The 17,875-nt window shown below is 47.4% G+C and overlaps 1 protein-coding gene across 1 annotated transcript in view; it reads left to right on the forward strand.

Moving 5' to 3' along the window:
- Nucleotides 1–17,875, forward strand: part of DNAH9 (dynein axonemal heavy chain 9) — a 180,951-nt gene that overhangs the window by 5,173 nt on the left and 157,903 nt on the right. The window contains exons 3-12 of the mRNA XM_065735131.1: nt 5,524–5,682; nt 6,523–6,653; nt 8,675–8,886; nt 9,043–9,276; nt 11,057–11,224; nt 12,261–12,377; nt 12,561–12,711; nt 14,358–14,472; nt 16,360–16,428; nt 17,647–17,773. Of these exons, the coding sequence (XP_065591203.1) occupies nt 5,524–5,682; nt 6,523–6,653; nt 8,675–8,886; nt 9,043–9,276; nt 11,057–11,224; nt 12,261–12,377; nt 12,561–12,711; nt 14,358–14,472; nt 16,360–16,428; nt 17,647–17,773 (1,483 nt within the window). The remainder of the gene's footprint in view (nt 1–5,523; nt 5,683–6,522; nt 6,654–8,674; nt 8,887–9,042; nt 9,277–11,056; nt 11,225–12,260; nt 12,378–12,560; nt 12,712–14,357; nt 14,473–16,359; nt 16,429–17,646; nt 17,774–17,875) is intronic.

The raw sequence follows: 17,875 nt of genomic DNA on the forward strand, positions 1-17,875 counted from the left end.
GCTGACTCGGTACTCACCTCAGGTGACCCATCAGTGGTTCAGGCCATGATTCAGCAGTTCCCATACACTCCACCCCTTCACGACATGAACCACTGATCAAGTAACCATAAGGTGAGCTCCCCTTGATACAGAGACCCAATACATCGTGACGCTTACATAATTGCCCGTCGCAACGCATGTTGATGTAATCCGAGATGAGTGATGATTGGCGCATCCGTCGAACTCTTCTTTGGGCCAGTGCTCGGTGGTATCTACTGGAAGCATGTAATCACACAGTGCAGGTCCATCTTATGTGTCATCAGTCCCGGTCAGACCATCACCAGATGCTGCACATGGTCTTATAACAACTCTGGAACACTGCAGTATTGTTTGGTTCCTTCTGGCGACTCATAGACTTACGGGGAGTAATACAAGTGTTTTAGAGGTACCAAGAGGGGAAGATCCGCTCTCCAGGGCAAGATACAGGCCGTATTCCTGCCTTGGGTTAACACTTCAGCTTGTACAGGGGCATGCCCTGCCTGCCTGTACCAAACCCTTTGACCCAATGTCTGTGGCTGTACAACTATATCAGGCACCAAAGGGGGTGTCCTGGTCTGCCACAGAGACATGATGGGGGTCCCCTTAGCAATGAAGACTGGAGTGTTAACCATTATTTCAGTAGGCCATGTACCCATTACCGGAGGGGCTACCGAACCCCCCACCTCCAATAATCTCCCCCAAGGTGCAAGTAGGCCACACCATCGTGGTCCTACCTGCACCTTCCAGGGCCATTTTATTTTATTGGTACCTGGTTTTAGGTCCTCAGGGGCAGGGAGCAGAAGATTGTTCTCACGGCCAATCTGAGGTTTCACTTCATTATCGGTGCCCGTAATTTGGATCCTAAGTGGGGAGGCCCGTGTTGTTTGTAACATTTTCAAGGCACTGGGTCTGCCATCTCTAGGTCTTTCATTCAGGTCCCACAGGGTCTCATGGAGTCTCTTTGTTAACATCTGCAGTATCTAATTTGAGTATGGCCATTACTAATGGCCAGGCTACTGCAGAGACAGCTAACCGCCGCTCCTTGGTAACAAGTATGTCTTTATCTAATCCTAGAAAGTAGTCGGTCAAATAAGATGGGGAGGGAGAGGCAGTCCCTGGAACCCGCATGGGTCCCCATTTCTCAATAATGGATGCCAACCCATAGTAGGGTGACCCCATGAACCCTAGAATTAGACCAGGGATTGTCTGTTCTAGGGGGGTAACGTTCTCCCCCCTGGCCCATTTAAACATATTCCAAATGAAGGACATGCTGAATAAATATGGATTTATTATTGCTAGAGCTGCCTGGCTTGCCAAGTATAAGGTAAATAACTCCCAATGATGGTACTCTGCAAGGAGATAGTATAGAGGATGGTATATTTTAAGTAGTTCTATATAAACAGTATACAGATAATACAAAAGAGAAGATGACTCACCTTTATGATGACAAGGCTCACAGGGGACTCCACATGGGAGGGATCTCCAAGAAGAGATCCTTCCCTGGTGGTGGTCAGCCCTTAAATGGGTTTGGGAAGAGGTGGAACCAGGCTCCACCCCTTCCACTCACACAGGTATATCACCTTCACCTGTGGCCCCATGGCTGACTCGGTACTCACCTCAGGTGACCCATCAGTGGTTCAGGCCGTGATTCAGCAGTTCCCATACAACCTCTGCTTCTTTCCTGTTATCTCTGAATGGGAAGCCAGGGTTCTCCTGGCCGAACTTTTCTGGCTTCAGTTTGCCAATGCATCCCCCTCAGCTGCGCTGCTCAGAAGTTGTGTAACCCACCTGTTCATGGTTCATGCTGCCTGCTTGCTCAGGACTATTCTGCCTCCCTTCAAAACCAGATTCATTATGGAAAGATACCTGATACACAGACACCTTCCTGCAAGTTTCTGAACCATTTGTGGTCCTATACAGAGTTTTGAAAACTGTTGCCTGTGCCCTCTCGTAGAAGTGGTGTGGCTTGTCAGACACCCGTTGCATTTCCTTGAGTTTCTCTACAAAGCACTGATGAGCACTTCGATAATTTCAGTTGTCTCTTTTCATGGTTAGACCTCCATGGTGGCTGTTGTGATACTGACGTTCACTTCCAGTCCCTGAAGGACAACCCCCAGGAAAACCACCTGTAGGGTGAATAACCCAAAAGAATAGTACCCACACAAAATAATAAAGGTGGATGGTATACTTTGTATGGCTTATCCAGATGGTATAAAAACAACCAGTAAATAAGGAAAGGCTCACCCAGAACTCCACAGCGGGGGGATCTCCAACAAGAGATCCTTCTGCAGTGGAGGTCAGTCCTTAAATGGGATCTGGGAGAGGTGGAGCCAGACTAACCGAATACTAATGCACCTTTGCCAAAGTCTGAACACTACCACAGTCATCTGGAGAGCCCATAAAATACCATAAAATGTCTATGCCCAAGATATATTCCAGGACTGGGACAATTGACACTTTATAATCCCAGGGTGGGAGATGCCCAGCCCCCAGTTTGAACCATGTTTGGGTGACCAGAATGGTCTGCCCCCCAAACCCACCAATCATCACTCTATTACCCTTAAATTTTGATGGATCTCCATATATAATCAGTGTTTCTGAACCAGTGTCTACTAAAGCCATTACTCTTTGCACGTCTGTTTCTGACCAGAATATTGTCAGTTCTACACAGGGCCTCCGGTCCCATCTGGAGGCCCTAAGGGAACCGGTACCCCTTGTACCCATGAATTCTCCCAGATCAAGATCTTTTACCACAGGTGGCTCATGTATTGTAGCCTGAGACACCTGTGGAAGTATTTTCCTCCTTTTTGGTACTATAAAATCAGCTAAATTCCAGGTTGTAGTAGGTTCTTCTTGTATTCATACTCCTGATTTTCTGGGAGTACTCTGAAATTTTTGATCATTTCTTAGCTGTTTCCATAACTGTAATAAAATGTGGTTGGGCTGCCCATCAATTTTAGCAAATGCAACTCCAGTCCGTATAAGATCATTGAATATGGTCTTCCGAGGCACCCGAATGGGGCCTGATCAGGGTGTCTGTGGGGCAGTCTCCTGGGTTCTAACTGGGGAGGCCTCGGCTTCCCCCACCATGCAGACATTGCACCTAGTTCTTATGTGCTCCGTTTCCCCCAGGTCTGCTACCAGCTGAGCTGCTTGTTGGACAATGGCCTCTGAAGCTACTAAAGGATTTAGTATGGAAACCAATGTCCCATAAAGATCAGAAGGGGCTTGCTGCAATATCAGGTCTCTCATACCTGCCATAAACTTCTCCATGTCTGGATTTTCAAATGCATCAGAACACGTGGCCCCCATCATACCCATTTCTCGAATATGCGTTTGGAGGTCCTCCATTGAGGACCATAAACCAGTATGAAGTGGTACATCTGTTTTATTGGGCCATGTTAGACAGCATGCCGCCATCAACCAGTCTATAATAGAGTGGTTTTCATTAGTATACTGGATGGCACCATATCATCTTTGCCTCAGGGCTAGGTATACAGTTATAGATGCTAGCTAACTTGGACATTTCTGTCCCATTAATTAATACACTTTCAGCTCCTGCATCCCATAGTCCTAGTAGCCATGATGGTATGCTTTCCCTAGGCTTGTATTGGGTCCATCAACTCATTTGCTGCATATGGGTGAGCTATTACATGGGAGTATGTTTCAGCAGGGGGGCATTGGTCAGGAGGCACCCCTGCCAGTCTATCTTGTATTTTCTTTGTTTTCTGAGTTATAGTTGGGCAGATCTCAAAGGGATCTGTCATAGATGGAGCTTTGAGAGCTGATTTAGAGACCTTGCCCTCTGAGCTATCCAGGTCCTTCAGGGCCCATCAGCGACCTGAGTGTTCTCAACTGAAACGCTATGTATTTGCCTTGTTGGGGCATTTAGTCCTGTTTTTTTGGTTGTTAACATGCCCAATTGCAGCTCTAATTTCTTGATACAGTCTCTTAATAGTTGGTTCTCACATTTTATGTTGTTCATCATTTCCATTTGATATAGCACCATTACCAGGGGCCAAGCCACAGCAGATGCAGCTGGCCAGCACCCCTTTGTAATAAGTACACCTTCATCTGAACCCTGGAAATAATCCGTTTAACATGCTAGAGAAGAAAAAACAGTCCCTGTAACCCACAGGGGTTCCCATTTTTCAACAGGAGTGGGGAAGCCGTAATAGGTGACCCCATAAGTCCTGGGATTTGACCTGGGAGCATTTGTTCTAAAGGAGGTAACATTCTCTCCCCTGCCCCATTTGAAGATATTCCAAATGAAAGACATACCTGTTGATGTTTTTTTTCTGCCTGCCTTGCTAATTGTAGGGTGAATAACCTGAAAGAATAGTACCCACACAAAATAATAAAAGTGAATGGTATACTTTGTACGGCCTATCGAGATGGTCAAACAACCACTGAATAAGGAAAGGCTCATTGTCACTGGAAGTTGAGACTCACCCAGGATTCTACAGGTCCTGGGGTGATCCTTCCCCAGTGGTGGTGAGCCCTTAAATGGGGTCTGGGAGAGGTGGAGCCAGACTCCACCCCTTCCAGTCACACAGGTACATTACCTTCACCTGTGCTCCCATGGCTGACTCAGTATTTGCCTCAGGTGATCAATCAGTGGTTCAGGCTGTGATTCAACAGTTCCCATACACCACCCCAGCATGTCAGCCTGGTTAGCACAGCCTGCCAAGGGTGAGCCCCTTCAATAGCTTCAGCAACTGAAGACTCACTGTCCTTGTGCTAGTTCTGTGGCAGGCAGGGTGCTCATACTGCAGCTGCAGGGAGCTTCCATCCTGGTTCCCCGAACAGCCAGCTCAAAGCTGGGAATTAAAGGGATTTGTATGCTGCAGTGCTGTAAGGCTGGCCCAGGGCAAGGTAACAAAGTCTGGGCAGCATGTGGTAGCAGATACCTTTATACATTGTGCCATCCCCATGCCTGGGCTGCTTGTTAGCACCCTTTGGGTCCTCAGGAGGTGTGTTAGTGAGTGTGATGGGATTGGTTACTCCTCAGACAGGACATGGTGTGGGTGAGATTGCAGATCTTACTGCTTCCCAGGCAGGGAGGTGACCTGTCCTGAACACACCTGCCCACCTGTGTGGTTTCTTTCCATATTAAGTGAGTGAGTGACAGCAGGTGACAGCATCTTGCTGGAGGTATGGCTCTCCAGACTGGACACTGAGCCCAAGTGGCTCTGATGCTTTGGGAATGGCTACACAGAAAGGTGTTGACTACCTCTTCCACAGTTTCTTTTATGAACCTTGCTCATAAAAGTGCATTGTTGCCTGGATTGCTGCTGAATTTAACTCATTTTCTCCAGAATGTAATCTCTGTATTGAAGTAACAGCAAAACCTTAGTTCTTGATGATTTTCTCGTTTTGAAACATGAAGCTAGACCTTAATCTGTAAAATCTAGCTGCCTGTGGGATCATTTCAAGCAGGTACAGCTGAGCAATAAGCATAAACAAGCAGAAAGCAAAATTAACCAGTGGTCTGTTATTTTGCAGCCCGGAACAGATTGATAAATCTCTTGTGCATGCCATTGAGTCAGCTATCATAGACTGGAGCTACCAGATCCAGAGAGCACTGAAAAAGGAGTCCTCAGAGCCTCTCCTGCATGGCAGCAATCCTGACCCCAAAGTGGAACTGGAGTTCTGGAAGAACAGGTACCCTGGGCAGCCTGGCTGGAGCGTGGTGGGCCCTGGTGCTGGCTGGGGTAGAAGGAGTCTCCTAGCTGCCTCTAGCAGAGCTGCTTGACCAGTTGCAAAGGGCAGGCTGCCTTGGATTCATGTAAGGAATTGAGGCAAGAAGAATTGCTCTCACACATAAAAGAATCTGAGGTCATAGGCCAGCTGGTTGGGTTTTGACTTAGCCGTAGCCCTGGTGTCACATCTTTAGGGACGAGTTTTGGAAGTGCTCTCACTATCACTGTTCACTAGGAGCCAGCCACAGCAGTAAGAGCTGATGGACACCTCCCTGGATCTATCCTCTGTTCTCAGTCCAAGTGACTCATTTTTGAGGTCTAGAAGATGTCCCACTTCCTAAGAAACAGAAATCTGTTTCTGTGCCTCAGAAAGAGGTAGCTTCTGTGCCCTGTGGTACTGAAATGGACACTGAAGTGGGTAGCGAAGGCTATTGAAGCTTTCAGCCTTCTCAGCAGCTATCTTTTATTTTAAAAAAGACTACTGACTTTAATGGGCTCTGTCAACATTTCTTTGAAAACTCGCAACTGGTTTTCATAGCTCAGCCTCTCCTGGCAGGAGTGTGATAGTCCTCTCACCACTGTGAGCATGTGTGTCATCCACGGACGTGTGGTAGATCCAGATGGCCAATGGAGCAACTGGTGCTTGCAGATGGGAAGGGGTTTGAAGCATTGCTGTCCCTTTATGGCCTCTAGGGGACCCTGCAGCAAAGGCTGCAGAGCCTGTCAGCGCCTCAGCAGTGTGGATGAGTTGAGCTGATGTTCACTTGACTTGTGAGCTTGTAACATGTCTTGGCTGTTGCAGATGTGATGACCTGGAGTGCATTTACAGTCAGCTGACGACGAGGAAAGTTAGGAACATGATAGCGACGCTAGAGAGAGTTGAGAGCAGCTACTTACCAGCCTTCAAAACTATGCTCATGGATGTTGAAACAGGTGGGATAATGGGGCAGCTTTGATAGATGTGTATGGGATGTGCCGACCTCTGGCCTTTGTTCATATCCTAGTTTTACTGGTTCCAAGCCTAATGTGCGGGTTTGGTCCTTAGCAGTCCTCTGTGATCATGGGGACTGCAACCACATTGCTAGCCCCATTCTGTGGCAAGAAGCTGCTCTGCTTGTGCTTTTGTTTCTAAGCCTGGGCAGGTGTGATCACTATTCTGTTGAGCCAAACCCTTCCCAAGGGTCAGGGTGAATGGATTTGGGAATTCACTCTTGTAATAAGGCAATGACAGTAATCCAGCAGGACTTATCTGAGCTGATCTGAAATACAGAGTATCTTAAGGCATTATTTTATCAGCTCCCGTAGTGTCGATCTGCAAGAATGAGGTTTCAGGACAAGAAGACAGCTCTCACAGCCAACAGAAACCACACAGGCCTTTGTTAGGTTATTTCCCAAACTTTGACTACTGCAGCCCCAACCTCTGGGGAAGGAAAGCCGCATTTGGCACTTTATGATGAAGCCATTTGGGCACAGTGATTTCAAGGTCTCTGTGAAGGCATGCATCACCTGTGCTGTATGGGCGGATGGCCTTCAGGTGGCGATGTGCACCAGCAGATCTGCCTTATTTTTGACAGTTCAGCAGGGAAGGAGAGCTCTGAGCAAATTGTGAAATAACTGCATTTTCCAGTTGAGAATATTAAATCTTTTATTATTTTTTTCATTAATAAGAAGACTTACAATGAAGGTTCCCCCCCCCCATTAGTGAAACAGAGTTCTACCTTAAACATGAGGCTACATGAAGGTAGCATGTGCATTTTGCTGAGGGGAATTCAGTTTGGCCATAAGAAATATTGCAAATTCACCTCTGCTGTGAAAACCAGTGTCATCCTGCTGCTCCATCACCTGTAGCCCACCATGAGTGGCCCTCCATGTCCATCTTCATCTCAGCTGCTCTGTGGCAAGAGGAAACTGTTCATGCTTTGCAAGCAGTGTTCATACTGACAGATAATAATACTCTTCTTTGCTTCCTCACATGGGAGCATTTACTGTGTTAAGGACACGTGGCAATATGCACAGTGCAGATCATTAGGGCTAGAGAAGTACCCAATGTATAAGGAACCAAGAATTCATTGTCCACCTAATTAATTCTTATTTTGCCTAATCAAAGTACAAAACACAAAACATATTTGGTTACAGCAATACTAACTGGATAACTTGGACTGTAATTGTTAAATTTCATTACAACAGAGTTGTGGTGTGCTATCTGTGCTGATGTCTGTCCCCGGGTCTGTGCAGGGGGGGCAGTGCTGCTAGTGGGGATTTCTTTTCCTCTATCTTGGATTTTGGGGTTATTTTTGTATGTATTCAGCTACTTCTGTCACTTCTTGTTGATCTACAGGTAATAATTGTATAGTGATCACATTATGTCATTATTGTTTATGCTCTGTAGGATAATTCTCAAGGGTAAAACTACACAGATGTCCAAAGTCAACTCGTGCCTGAGTAGCTGAAAGTTTTAGCTTAACTTGTTGCTGCACAGCTGTGCTGTACAGGACAAGTGGGATTGTGGTCACCTGCCTGCTGGGCAGCTGGCTGCTAAAAAAAGCTCAGGCCAAGATGAGGCCTGCAAGGCCCCTCAGCCTGTGCTGCACGACATGGCAGCACATATTGACTGTTCTCATTTCCTGCATCTCATCGAGCAGTTCCAGACCTGGCTTCCATGCCCAGCCCTGTCGTGGTGTGGCCGCTGCAGTTTGTCCTGCTGCTGCCATGGGGCTGTTGGCTTGAGCACCGGGCTTGGGTGGCCTGGCTCCTGGTGGGTACTGCAGGCCTGGCTTTGCTGCCTTGTCCCTTGCTGTGCTGGCAGCTTGTTTCCTGTCCTGCTTATTGCTGTAGACAAGCAGTGGTCATGGGCTTTCTTCAGCGCCTGAGTGTGAAAGTACATTTTGTGGCTGTTGGGGTGATTTGTGCCACATCTAGATGGGTCTCACCAGCTTTTCTGCTGCTTCACAAAGCTTTGACCGAAGCCCAGGACATCCACCTGCACCTGATGCCCCTCAGGCGCCATTTGGAGGACATAGAGAGGACTGACTTCAGCGGGATGCGACCGCTCCTGCTCCCCCTGCTCCACACGGTGTGCTTGACCTGGGTCACCTGCAAGCACTACAGCCAGCCTGCACGCATCGTGGTGCTGCTCCAGGAGATCTGCAATCTTCTCATCCAGCAGGTGTGTGGCCATCACACTGGTGCTTCCAAAGGGAAGTTTTCTCAATGAAGCCCCCTCTCTCTTCCTCTCCCTCATCTATCTCTGGCAAAGTGATTCTTTCAAGCTGAAACATTCTGTGCAATAAGTGACCTCTTGGGTGTGATTTTGCTGTTCCAGGCCCTGGTGTTCCTATCTCCAGAAGACCTTCTAAAAGGGGAGATGGAAGAGAGCCTGGGCAAGGTGCAGGTGGTGCACAGCATCCTGAATGGATTCAAAGAGGCATTTGAGGACAGAAGGAAAGAACTTCATACCTATTATAAACCAGACCAAGACGTGAAGGAATGGGATTTCCATGCCACGATGGTGTTCACAAGGCTGGACAGCTTTCTGAAGAGACTGGAGATGGTGGAGGTGAGAAAATTATTGCAAACCTTCAGAAGAGCTTTAAAGCCATAAGTTCATTTGTCAGCACCTTCATTGGGTGCCTGGGGATGAGGTTACTCACTGCTGCTGGGTCTGCTGAGACTTTGTTTTACCTCGCCCTGCCCAGTCAATGATTGAGCTGTTCAGCTGTGCCCTTCTGATTGGGTTGGTAGGTGTATTTGTTCTTCCAAAGAGTCCTCTTGGACTCCTTGCTCCTGTTGGGCCAAGGGAGTGGAGTCACTGGAGGCTTTGAGTCAGGCAATGCCATTTCTGCGTCCACCTGTCCTCCTACTGCTGTCAGAGACGCCCACAAGCTGTTTTCCAGCAGGCTGGGAGAGGTTACCTCTTCTCCTTGAGTCTGTGTGACCTGGGAGAAAGCTCACCACGTCATCCCTTCATGTCCTGGTGGTCTGCCAAAGCAGGCTGCTATGGCTCAGGGCTATCCCATTTGCCTATTCAGAAGCAGATCAGGGTTGTTTTTCTCCTCTTGTTCTCTGCAGAACAGAAGGTTTTACTAGTCAAAGTAGGCTGTATGTTTTTATGCATTATTTAACTGTACTCAAAATCACTGTGACTGATGTCTGTTTTAAAAATCTTCATAATGATGGTTTCCAATAAGATTCTCTGTGCAGGAAACCAAATTATGCTGGCCAATGTAGATATGAATGTTAATAGGCATAGAGTAACTGCAGGTCATCGTGAGGACAATGTGAGTGACACAGTAATTATGCACTGTAACTCTGTAAAGGCTCTGGGGCACTGTTTGCTCATTGCTTGGTTACTTTGAGAATGGACTACAGAAGAAAGCCATTATGGAGGGTTTGAGCTGCACATGTACTGCTGTGATGGCAGAGCTTTGCATGACTGTCTCACACCTCCGGGGACAGGAGAAAGGCTGCATGGTGTGCAGTCAGGTGGAGGAGCTAGAAAGGGGCGAGGTGTGAGCTGTGAAATAAAAATTAAAAGCAAAGGCACACCAGTCTGTTAATGACAATAATCTCTTCTTTCCAAGCAACCCAGTAAGGTAAAATGAGGGGCAGCTACTATCTGTTATTTTTACCTTACAAAATATTTGTTGAAGTGAATGTGCTCTTTCTACATAATGTAGAATGTATAATTTGTTTTCAGAATTTCATAGAGGGTACAATTACTGTGGTGCACAGGCAGCCTGTGAACATGCAGAGAGGAGGGCTCTTCTCTGCTTCATCTCACAGTTTTGCTTTTCTTTGCTGCTGTAAAGCTGCTGCCTGGCTGGGGTGGCCCTCTGGTTGCACTCTGTACTCTCAGCAGCGCATTAGGGTTCTCAAAGCCATGATTATTTAGCTACCAGAGACCTGCAAGGAGTAATTCCCTTGGCTAGAAGCTGTTCCTGATGAGCCCGGCTATGGCTGAAGCTGTAAGTGCACAGCATCTCCCCACCTCTTCCTGGAGGGCAGCACCAGAGTCTGGCAGTGCCTTGGCATAGATGGGAAGCTCTGGACTGAGGTGTGACACATTCAGCAGCCCACGAGGGGCTGAATAACCTCAGGAGCAGTTTCACAGTGGGAGTTTTTACAGTGGCAGTTGCAGTTCCCACTAGGAAGGGATGTGCTGTGAGCAGCCAGTGGTGGCCATGGTGGGTAGGATCTGGCTCCCTGCTTCCTGCTCGTGCTGCTCATTGTGTGCCTGGCAAGGTTCCTTTGTATGGAAGTGCAGCTCCCTGTTGGGACAACTGTTCTCATTGTCTTCTGTCAGTGTTGTAATGTGTGTGTCTCCACTGACTTTGAAGGATCTCCTGGCGAATGCTCTGGACCTGATGAAGCTGGAAAAGATTGAGCTCAGTGGATTTAAAGGGAAGGCCCTGAGTCAGCAGGTCCTGGACATGCATGAGGAATTCCAGGAGGCATATAAGGTCTTTGCAGAGCGAAGCTATGACTGCCTCGACCTGACCAACATGGTAGGTGGGACCAGCCTGCAGGAACAGCAACACCATGTGCATATTTCCAAAGCAGTGATGATGCCCTGGCCACAAGCACTCCTTCTGACTCCTTCACACCCCCTCCCTCCTTTTGTTAAGATCTCATCTCTTAACACTGGCACTGGGAGGCTCTGGTCCTGCAGACATACAGGAGCTCTTGCAGGCCCATAGCTGGCATATCTTGCTAGTTGAGGACCTTAGACCAGTACAGCTGGGAAGCCTGGATTTCTGTGCCTTTTGCACAAGGTCTTACTGTACGTGGCTCTTGCTGGGGTGTGTGAACTGTACCAACATCCACGTTATTTTGTTTCCCAGCTCTCAGTTCCTGAATTGCCTGATGAAGGCCAGCTCAGGTAACCCCCAGGGATGCCTTTGCCCTTGTCTTGCTGCACACAAGGTGTCTGCTTCTCTCGACGAAGAATTCTGTGTTTAAATAGTCATAGTGCTTTAATTAAAGAATCATTCCCAGTCCTCCAAGTCATGGCTCAGTGGCCATCGAAATTGCAGATGCTCACAACAACACATGTCATACAAGCAGGGTACAGCAAGTTGAGCCACTGTGCTTATGGTCTGCGTGGAAACTCAGACTCCTGGCTTTGACACCAAGCAGTGAGGCCTATGCAGACTGTGAAGGGAGAGTGGGAATGGAATTTCTCAAAGGATCTGTGTGCCATGATCTCGGCAGAAGGAATCAGAGATCCTCTACTTGTCCCATTTGCTAAATTGAGTTGGCAGGACATGGTTAGGCCGGTACGTGCATCCAGAAAACGGAGTGCTAAAGCAGTGCCAGAAGACAATGGAAGTTACAGAAGTGAACTGTTGAGGTTTGAAATGACCTCTGGAGATCACCTAGTCCAAGTCCTGCTCAGAGCATGATCAGCTAGAGCAGGATGGTCTCCAGTTGTGTTTAATATCTCTAAGGTTGAATACCTGAAAAGGTGGAGACCCCATAACCTCTCTGAGTATCTTCAGCACTGTTTCACAGCCTCATGGCTTGCTGTTTGCCTTCCTGCAGGATTTTGAGCAAGATGCCTTTGATTTCCAGCAGAAAGTAGAAGACATCGACCAGCGTCTGGGAACTGTTTTCATCCAGGCTTTTGATGATGCCCCAGACTTGGAGCACACTTTCAAGGTTTGTCACAATGAGGCTGGCAGCTCTGCAACAGGATCTCAGGGTTTGTGGGTGCCCCACAATCTGTTAAGCTGTGGAGCTGGCAGGAGGGTGTTTGATAACAGCTTTGGGAGTATTTCTACTCTTCCCATTAAGACACAAACAAATTAGTGTGATTGTTTCCCCCTCCTTTTTTATCTGCAGCTGCTGGAGATGTTTGGGAGCCTTCTGGAGCGGCCAGTAATTGCTGCAGATGCTGCTGGCAAATACTCTGACCTCATCCGCATGTTCAGCAGTGCCTTGAGCGATGCTAGGCTGATCTACTCCAGGCATGTACAGGCAGAGCTGGAGCTTGGTGAGTAGAAATTGCTGAGTAAGACTGGGTTTAGATGACTTTTATGGGTGTGGGGGTGAAATAATTTGTGTCTCCTGGGGAAACCAAAACTTCTGAGCTGCAAAAATGTACAGCCACTGTATCACTCCTAGTGATCATGGAAGTGCCTGGGAAACATCTCTGTTCTTAGTATTAAAGCAAATAATCTACCAGAGTTGGAGGGGAGGAGGAGATATCTTTTCTGTTTGTGTATGTGATATGTAGCTGGGAATGGAGATGCTTGCTGAGATTTCCCCAGTAAGGCTGTGAGAAGGTTCATAGGTTCATAGGTACATGAGGTTGGAAAGGACCTACAAGATCATCTAGTCCAACCATCCTATTACCATCCCTACCCACTAAGCTACTAAATCAAATCCTTTAGCACCTCATCTAAACGCTTCTTGAACAGTGCTAGGGATGGTGCCTCACCCACCTCCCTAGGCAGGCCATTCCAGTGCCTGACCACTCTTTCAGAGAAAAACTGTTTCCTCAGGTCTAATCTAAATCTTCCCCAGCGCAACTTGTGGCCATTCCCTCTCGTCCTGTCATTATTTATCAGGGAGAAGAGGCCCACCCCCTCCTCACCACAACCCCCCTTCAGGAAGTGGTAGAGTGCAATAAGGTCTCCTCTGAGCCTCCTCTTCTCCAGACTAAACAATCCCAGCTCCCTCAGCTGCTCCTCATAAGACTTGTGCTCCAGACCCCTCCCCAGTTTTGTTGCCCTTCTCTGAACATGCTCCAGGGCCTCAATGTCCTTCTTGGAGTGAGGGGCCCAAAACTGAACGCAGCACTCGAGGTGCGGCCGTACCAGAGCTGAGTACAGGGGGATGATCACCTCCCTGCTCCTGCTGGCTACACTATTTCTAATACAGGCCAGGATGCCGTTGGCCTTCTTGGCCACCTGGGCACACTGCCGGCTCATGTTGAGCCGAGCATCAACCAACACCCCCAGGTCCTTTTCCTCTCTACATTCTTCAAGCCATTCCGCCCCAAGCCTATAGCATTGCATGGGGTTATTGTGGAAGAAGAGTTTTCTTCATCTAACACTGCATGGGACTTTCATCCTGCTCATGTGCTCCCTGGTATGAATTCATGATGTTTCTCTTGTAAAGCTGTAAATGCAGTGTACACAAGGGGGGATTTGTAAGCAGGGGTTTAATCAGCCTTCTCCTGTTTTAGTATTTCCCACGTGCTCTGTAGCAGAAGTGAATGGGTACACTCCTGGCACATTACTGGAACCAGACAAGGTCCAGAAGAGATAGTGCTGGTGGAATCAGTGTGGGTTAACAAAAGGAATGGAAGTGTTTATTTTTTTGCTGTGTGTTTGAGGAAAGTTATTCTGTGGATGTTAGACAAGATATGGTCAGCAGTAGCTGCTAAACAAAAGTCCTTAGGTCAGTGTTTGTGGGGAGGAGGGAATTCTTCCTAGGCAAAGTCTGCCTCTGTATCAGCTCTATTTCTAACATGAACTGGATTTCTTGACTGATCAAAGTAATTTTCAGATGCTTGCTTTTAAGGAAGAAAACTGGGAAATCAACATGGTTTTAAGCAGATCAGTTGTTTTCCATGCTTCTTTCAGGTTAGAAGGTCACTTTTTAGTCAAATGCAGTTTCTGTGTGCTCCCCTAGGATGCCCTCCTGTGCACAAGAACATGCCGGTGGTGGCTGGAGCACTGGGCTGGGCTCAGGAGCTGAGAGCACGGATCCAGGCGCAGTTTGGTCACTTCAGGCACATCACACATCCGTGCGTGGCTGTTCCAGCTAAGTTGTTTTATGACTATCTTGGTATCTTTCCTCTAATCAATCTTGATTTTCTTTCTGTATTGAACATTATCCAATGTTTATAGCTGAAATATTTCTGTCGAAGAGGTGTGAAGTGATAGCACTGGCTGTTTTCAGCTTGCCAGCAGTCAGTTTTTAAGGAACTCGTTAGCTGAATTTGTTTGGAAGTGGTTAAGAGGCACAGTGGGATACTACACGGCCTTCTCAGCTTTCAGCTGTGGTTCTAGGTTGCAATTGCAAGACACATTGGACCCTTTTCCCCTACAACCCCACTGTGTGTGTACTCATCACCTCTCTGGGAGCAGCCCAGACCTTGACTGCAAGCCACAATTCTGGTGTCACCCAGTGGAGGGCAGAGAGATGCCAGGCCAGACTCAGCTGGGATGGGCTGGTGGAGATGAGTTTCAGGTTGGTGAACACATGAGGACTTGTCCTGGACACTGACAGAAAACAAATTGCTCAGCATTAAACAAGGGAGCGATGCCACAAAGCCAAGTAAGGAAACTATGCTGAGATATTTTTTACTCAGAAGTTTGTCGTTGTGGATCTTCTTGGAGAGATGTGGTCCTGCACTTGCAGCTACCAGACCTAGTGGCACTGTGTGTAGACGTCAGCATTCCTGAATCGATGTATAAAAGCCCTATAAGTAAAGCAGTGTTGAACCTAGGATGATAATTGAAGGTACGCTGGGGATTGCATGTTGTAGTTCACAGGAACAGCTTTACTTGTGCTAGAGGCCATTCTGAGTGAATGAATCCAGGTTTTTCTTGTCCAAAACAAGCCATCTCCATCACTGTCTAATATTTGTGGTCTTCTCTCACCTTGTATTACCATTATATAAGTGTCTTTAAGTGCAAGTCATTCTGCAGCAGTAAGGACATCGCTGCGGTGAGACAGGCCCTTGGACCATCCCCAGCACAGAGCCCAAGTTAGCACACACATTGTTTGAATCCAAATGGCAAGTTTTGTAATTTGTGAAGAAGGTCCCAGGTCTGCATTTCACACTGATTTTCTTTCCTCTGTTTGGAGTGTTAGTTAACATGCAGTGGTGGTGTGGTTCTGTTTCCTGCAATGCAACTTGAAAGAAGGAAAGGATTGAAAAGGAAGAAAGAAGTTGGTTTTGCTGGGGCTTGATCAGTGCTTGTCCAGCAGTGACCTCTTGAGTGCTCCCTGTGCTTTCAGCTGAACTTGCAGGAGATACCAAGCGTCCTTTGAGCTCACTGGGAATTCACTGGGTTTTAAACAAATCTTGTTTTTATCAAAATATTCTCCAAAATCAACAACTGTTTTTAAGAAACCTTGGAAATTATTGATTGAACCTGGAGCATTACTTTGGTTGGCTGCCTCCATGGGTTGCTGGGGTTCTGCCTTCTGCACTGTGGGGGGCTCTTCCCCACTCCCGTGGTTCCCAGGGCACAGACCTGGCACTACAAGCAGCTGTGTCCAACAGGAGCCATGTTCTGCTTCTTTTTGAGCCTCTTTGATCTTAAAAAATGCTGGTCGTTAAACAGAAGGTTGCCACACTCTGCAAATGGAGCGTGCAAAACTGGGAGTGTTGAACATGTTAAAGAGACCAGCCTTCCTCCAGAAACACTGTCCCCTTCTTCCCCTCTGGTTTGTGGTTCCCATTTTGCAGTTTGCCATACAAACAGGTGAGAGGGGCTGTCCAAGCCCCCATCATTCTTTGTGCAGCAGAATGTTTCTGGGTGATGTAGTGGGGTGAAATGCACAGTTCCCAGTAAGCTAGAGTCTGTCCTACAAACTGGGGGGTGAACTTGGGAAGGGGTAAATATGGACTACAGTCTCACAGAACTGCATGTAATGCTAAGTTTGTCTGTTTTGCTACCAGCTGCCTGGAGACTACTGAAGGAAGAAGGGTGTCAGAGACGTATCAAGAAATGCTCCAGTTGCTCGACCAGTAAGTAGTGGTGCAGGGAAGGCTGTAACTGTACGAAGTAATGTTCTCTACCATATCACCTTCCAGCATGTTTACCAGCCCAAGGCCTAGGACTGTTCCTATCTAAACCAGAGAAGGTTTTCTAATGAGAGAAGAGGAGGAATCCTTTTGGTGTACGCCACAGTCTTTCTGTGATGTCTTGCAATAGGAAGCTTTCCTGGGAGGAACAGGATCCATGCAGCCTAGCAGTAGCACTGGTACAAGCTACTGAGTGTAGAAGTTGCTGTGGTAGGAAATCTGGGTTGGCCTGAAGTTCCAGCTGCTTTTGTTCATTCCCAGAGTGTATCTGCCCTGCCTGTAATGTGTATTTTCCACAGCTCATGCTGGGATTTGTTATCGCTGACTTGGTATCTTGAAGTCAGATGTTAAATCTGAAGTGGTTGCTCTGGGCTTTCCCTTGCAGAGTGGCCACCTCCCCAGCGAGGAGTCATCTCTGCAGAGCATACTCTTTCTTGGTCAGCAGTGCAGGGAACTGACACACAGGATCCCTGAAGAACATGAGGCAGATGGAGGCAGCCTTGGTCCTGATGATCAAAAAGTCCCAACCAAAACACTGAGTAATTATGATGCAGCCTTTCAGAAGGGAGCAGACCAATGGGCAGGTCGTGGCTGGCTCTGACAGAGGTGTTTTCTGGGTGACACATTCCAGAGCACTCAGATGACAATATGATTCACAAGAGGCTTTGTTGTTTGGTTGATTGTTACTGTCCTTATCATGTGAGGTAATAGGACTCAGCTTCAGTTCTCAGAGGTGGGACTGAGCTCTCCAAGTGCTGGATCTCCAAGTGTCTGATGGTTTCTCTCTTCTCCAAGAGAAGTGAGTGCAGTGGTATCCAACCCCAGGATCTGTATAGATTTAGGCACCTAACCTGCTTAGAAACATTGGAAATGCCCAGTAGTTGCTTACTTGTTACTTCAGGCCAAATGCTTTAGAAGTCTGTCTCCAAATCAGTATTCTCTGCTAGAAGTGGTACTGGAGTTCTGTTTGTCCACCTGATTTGATACTGTCACTGTTTTTTGTGTGCTTGCCTTCAGAGTCATGTTAATTGTGAAACTGATGTGAAAGGGTTTTCTCATCCTTCATGTTCAACCTTCAGAAGTGAGCTTGGATTCATCTGGTTATACTCCTGCTCTGCTGGCTAAATAGCTACATGATGAATGTGCTCTTTTTTCCTGCAGGTATCAAGAAAAACTGTATGTAAACTGGTCCCAGACAGTCTCTGAAAAGTCACAGTACAACCTTACTCAACCACTCATCCGGAGAGAGCCAGAAACCAAACTGCTTGCAGTCAATTTTGATCCCCAGGTAAAAACTACTGCCAGCTGCCTTTCCTGCCTGCCTGCAGGCATCTCTCCCTGCTGGGCTTTTTTGTTTTCTCAGTGGGCTCCACTAGGTGTAGGTGATTGG

The sequence above is a fragment of the Cyrtonyx montezumae genome, unplaced genomic scaffold (genome assembly GCF_038088225.1).
Source record: "Cyrtonyx montezumae isolate F1298 unplaced genomic scaffold, pur_monq_1.0 scaffold_19, whole genome shotgun sequence".
Taxonomy (NCBI): domain Eukaryota; kingdom Metazoa; phylum Chordata; class Aves; order Galliformes; family Odontophoridae; genus Cyrtonyx; species Cyrtonyx montezumae.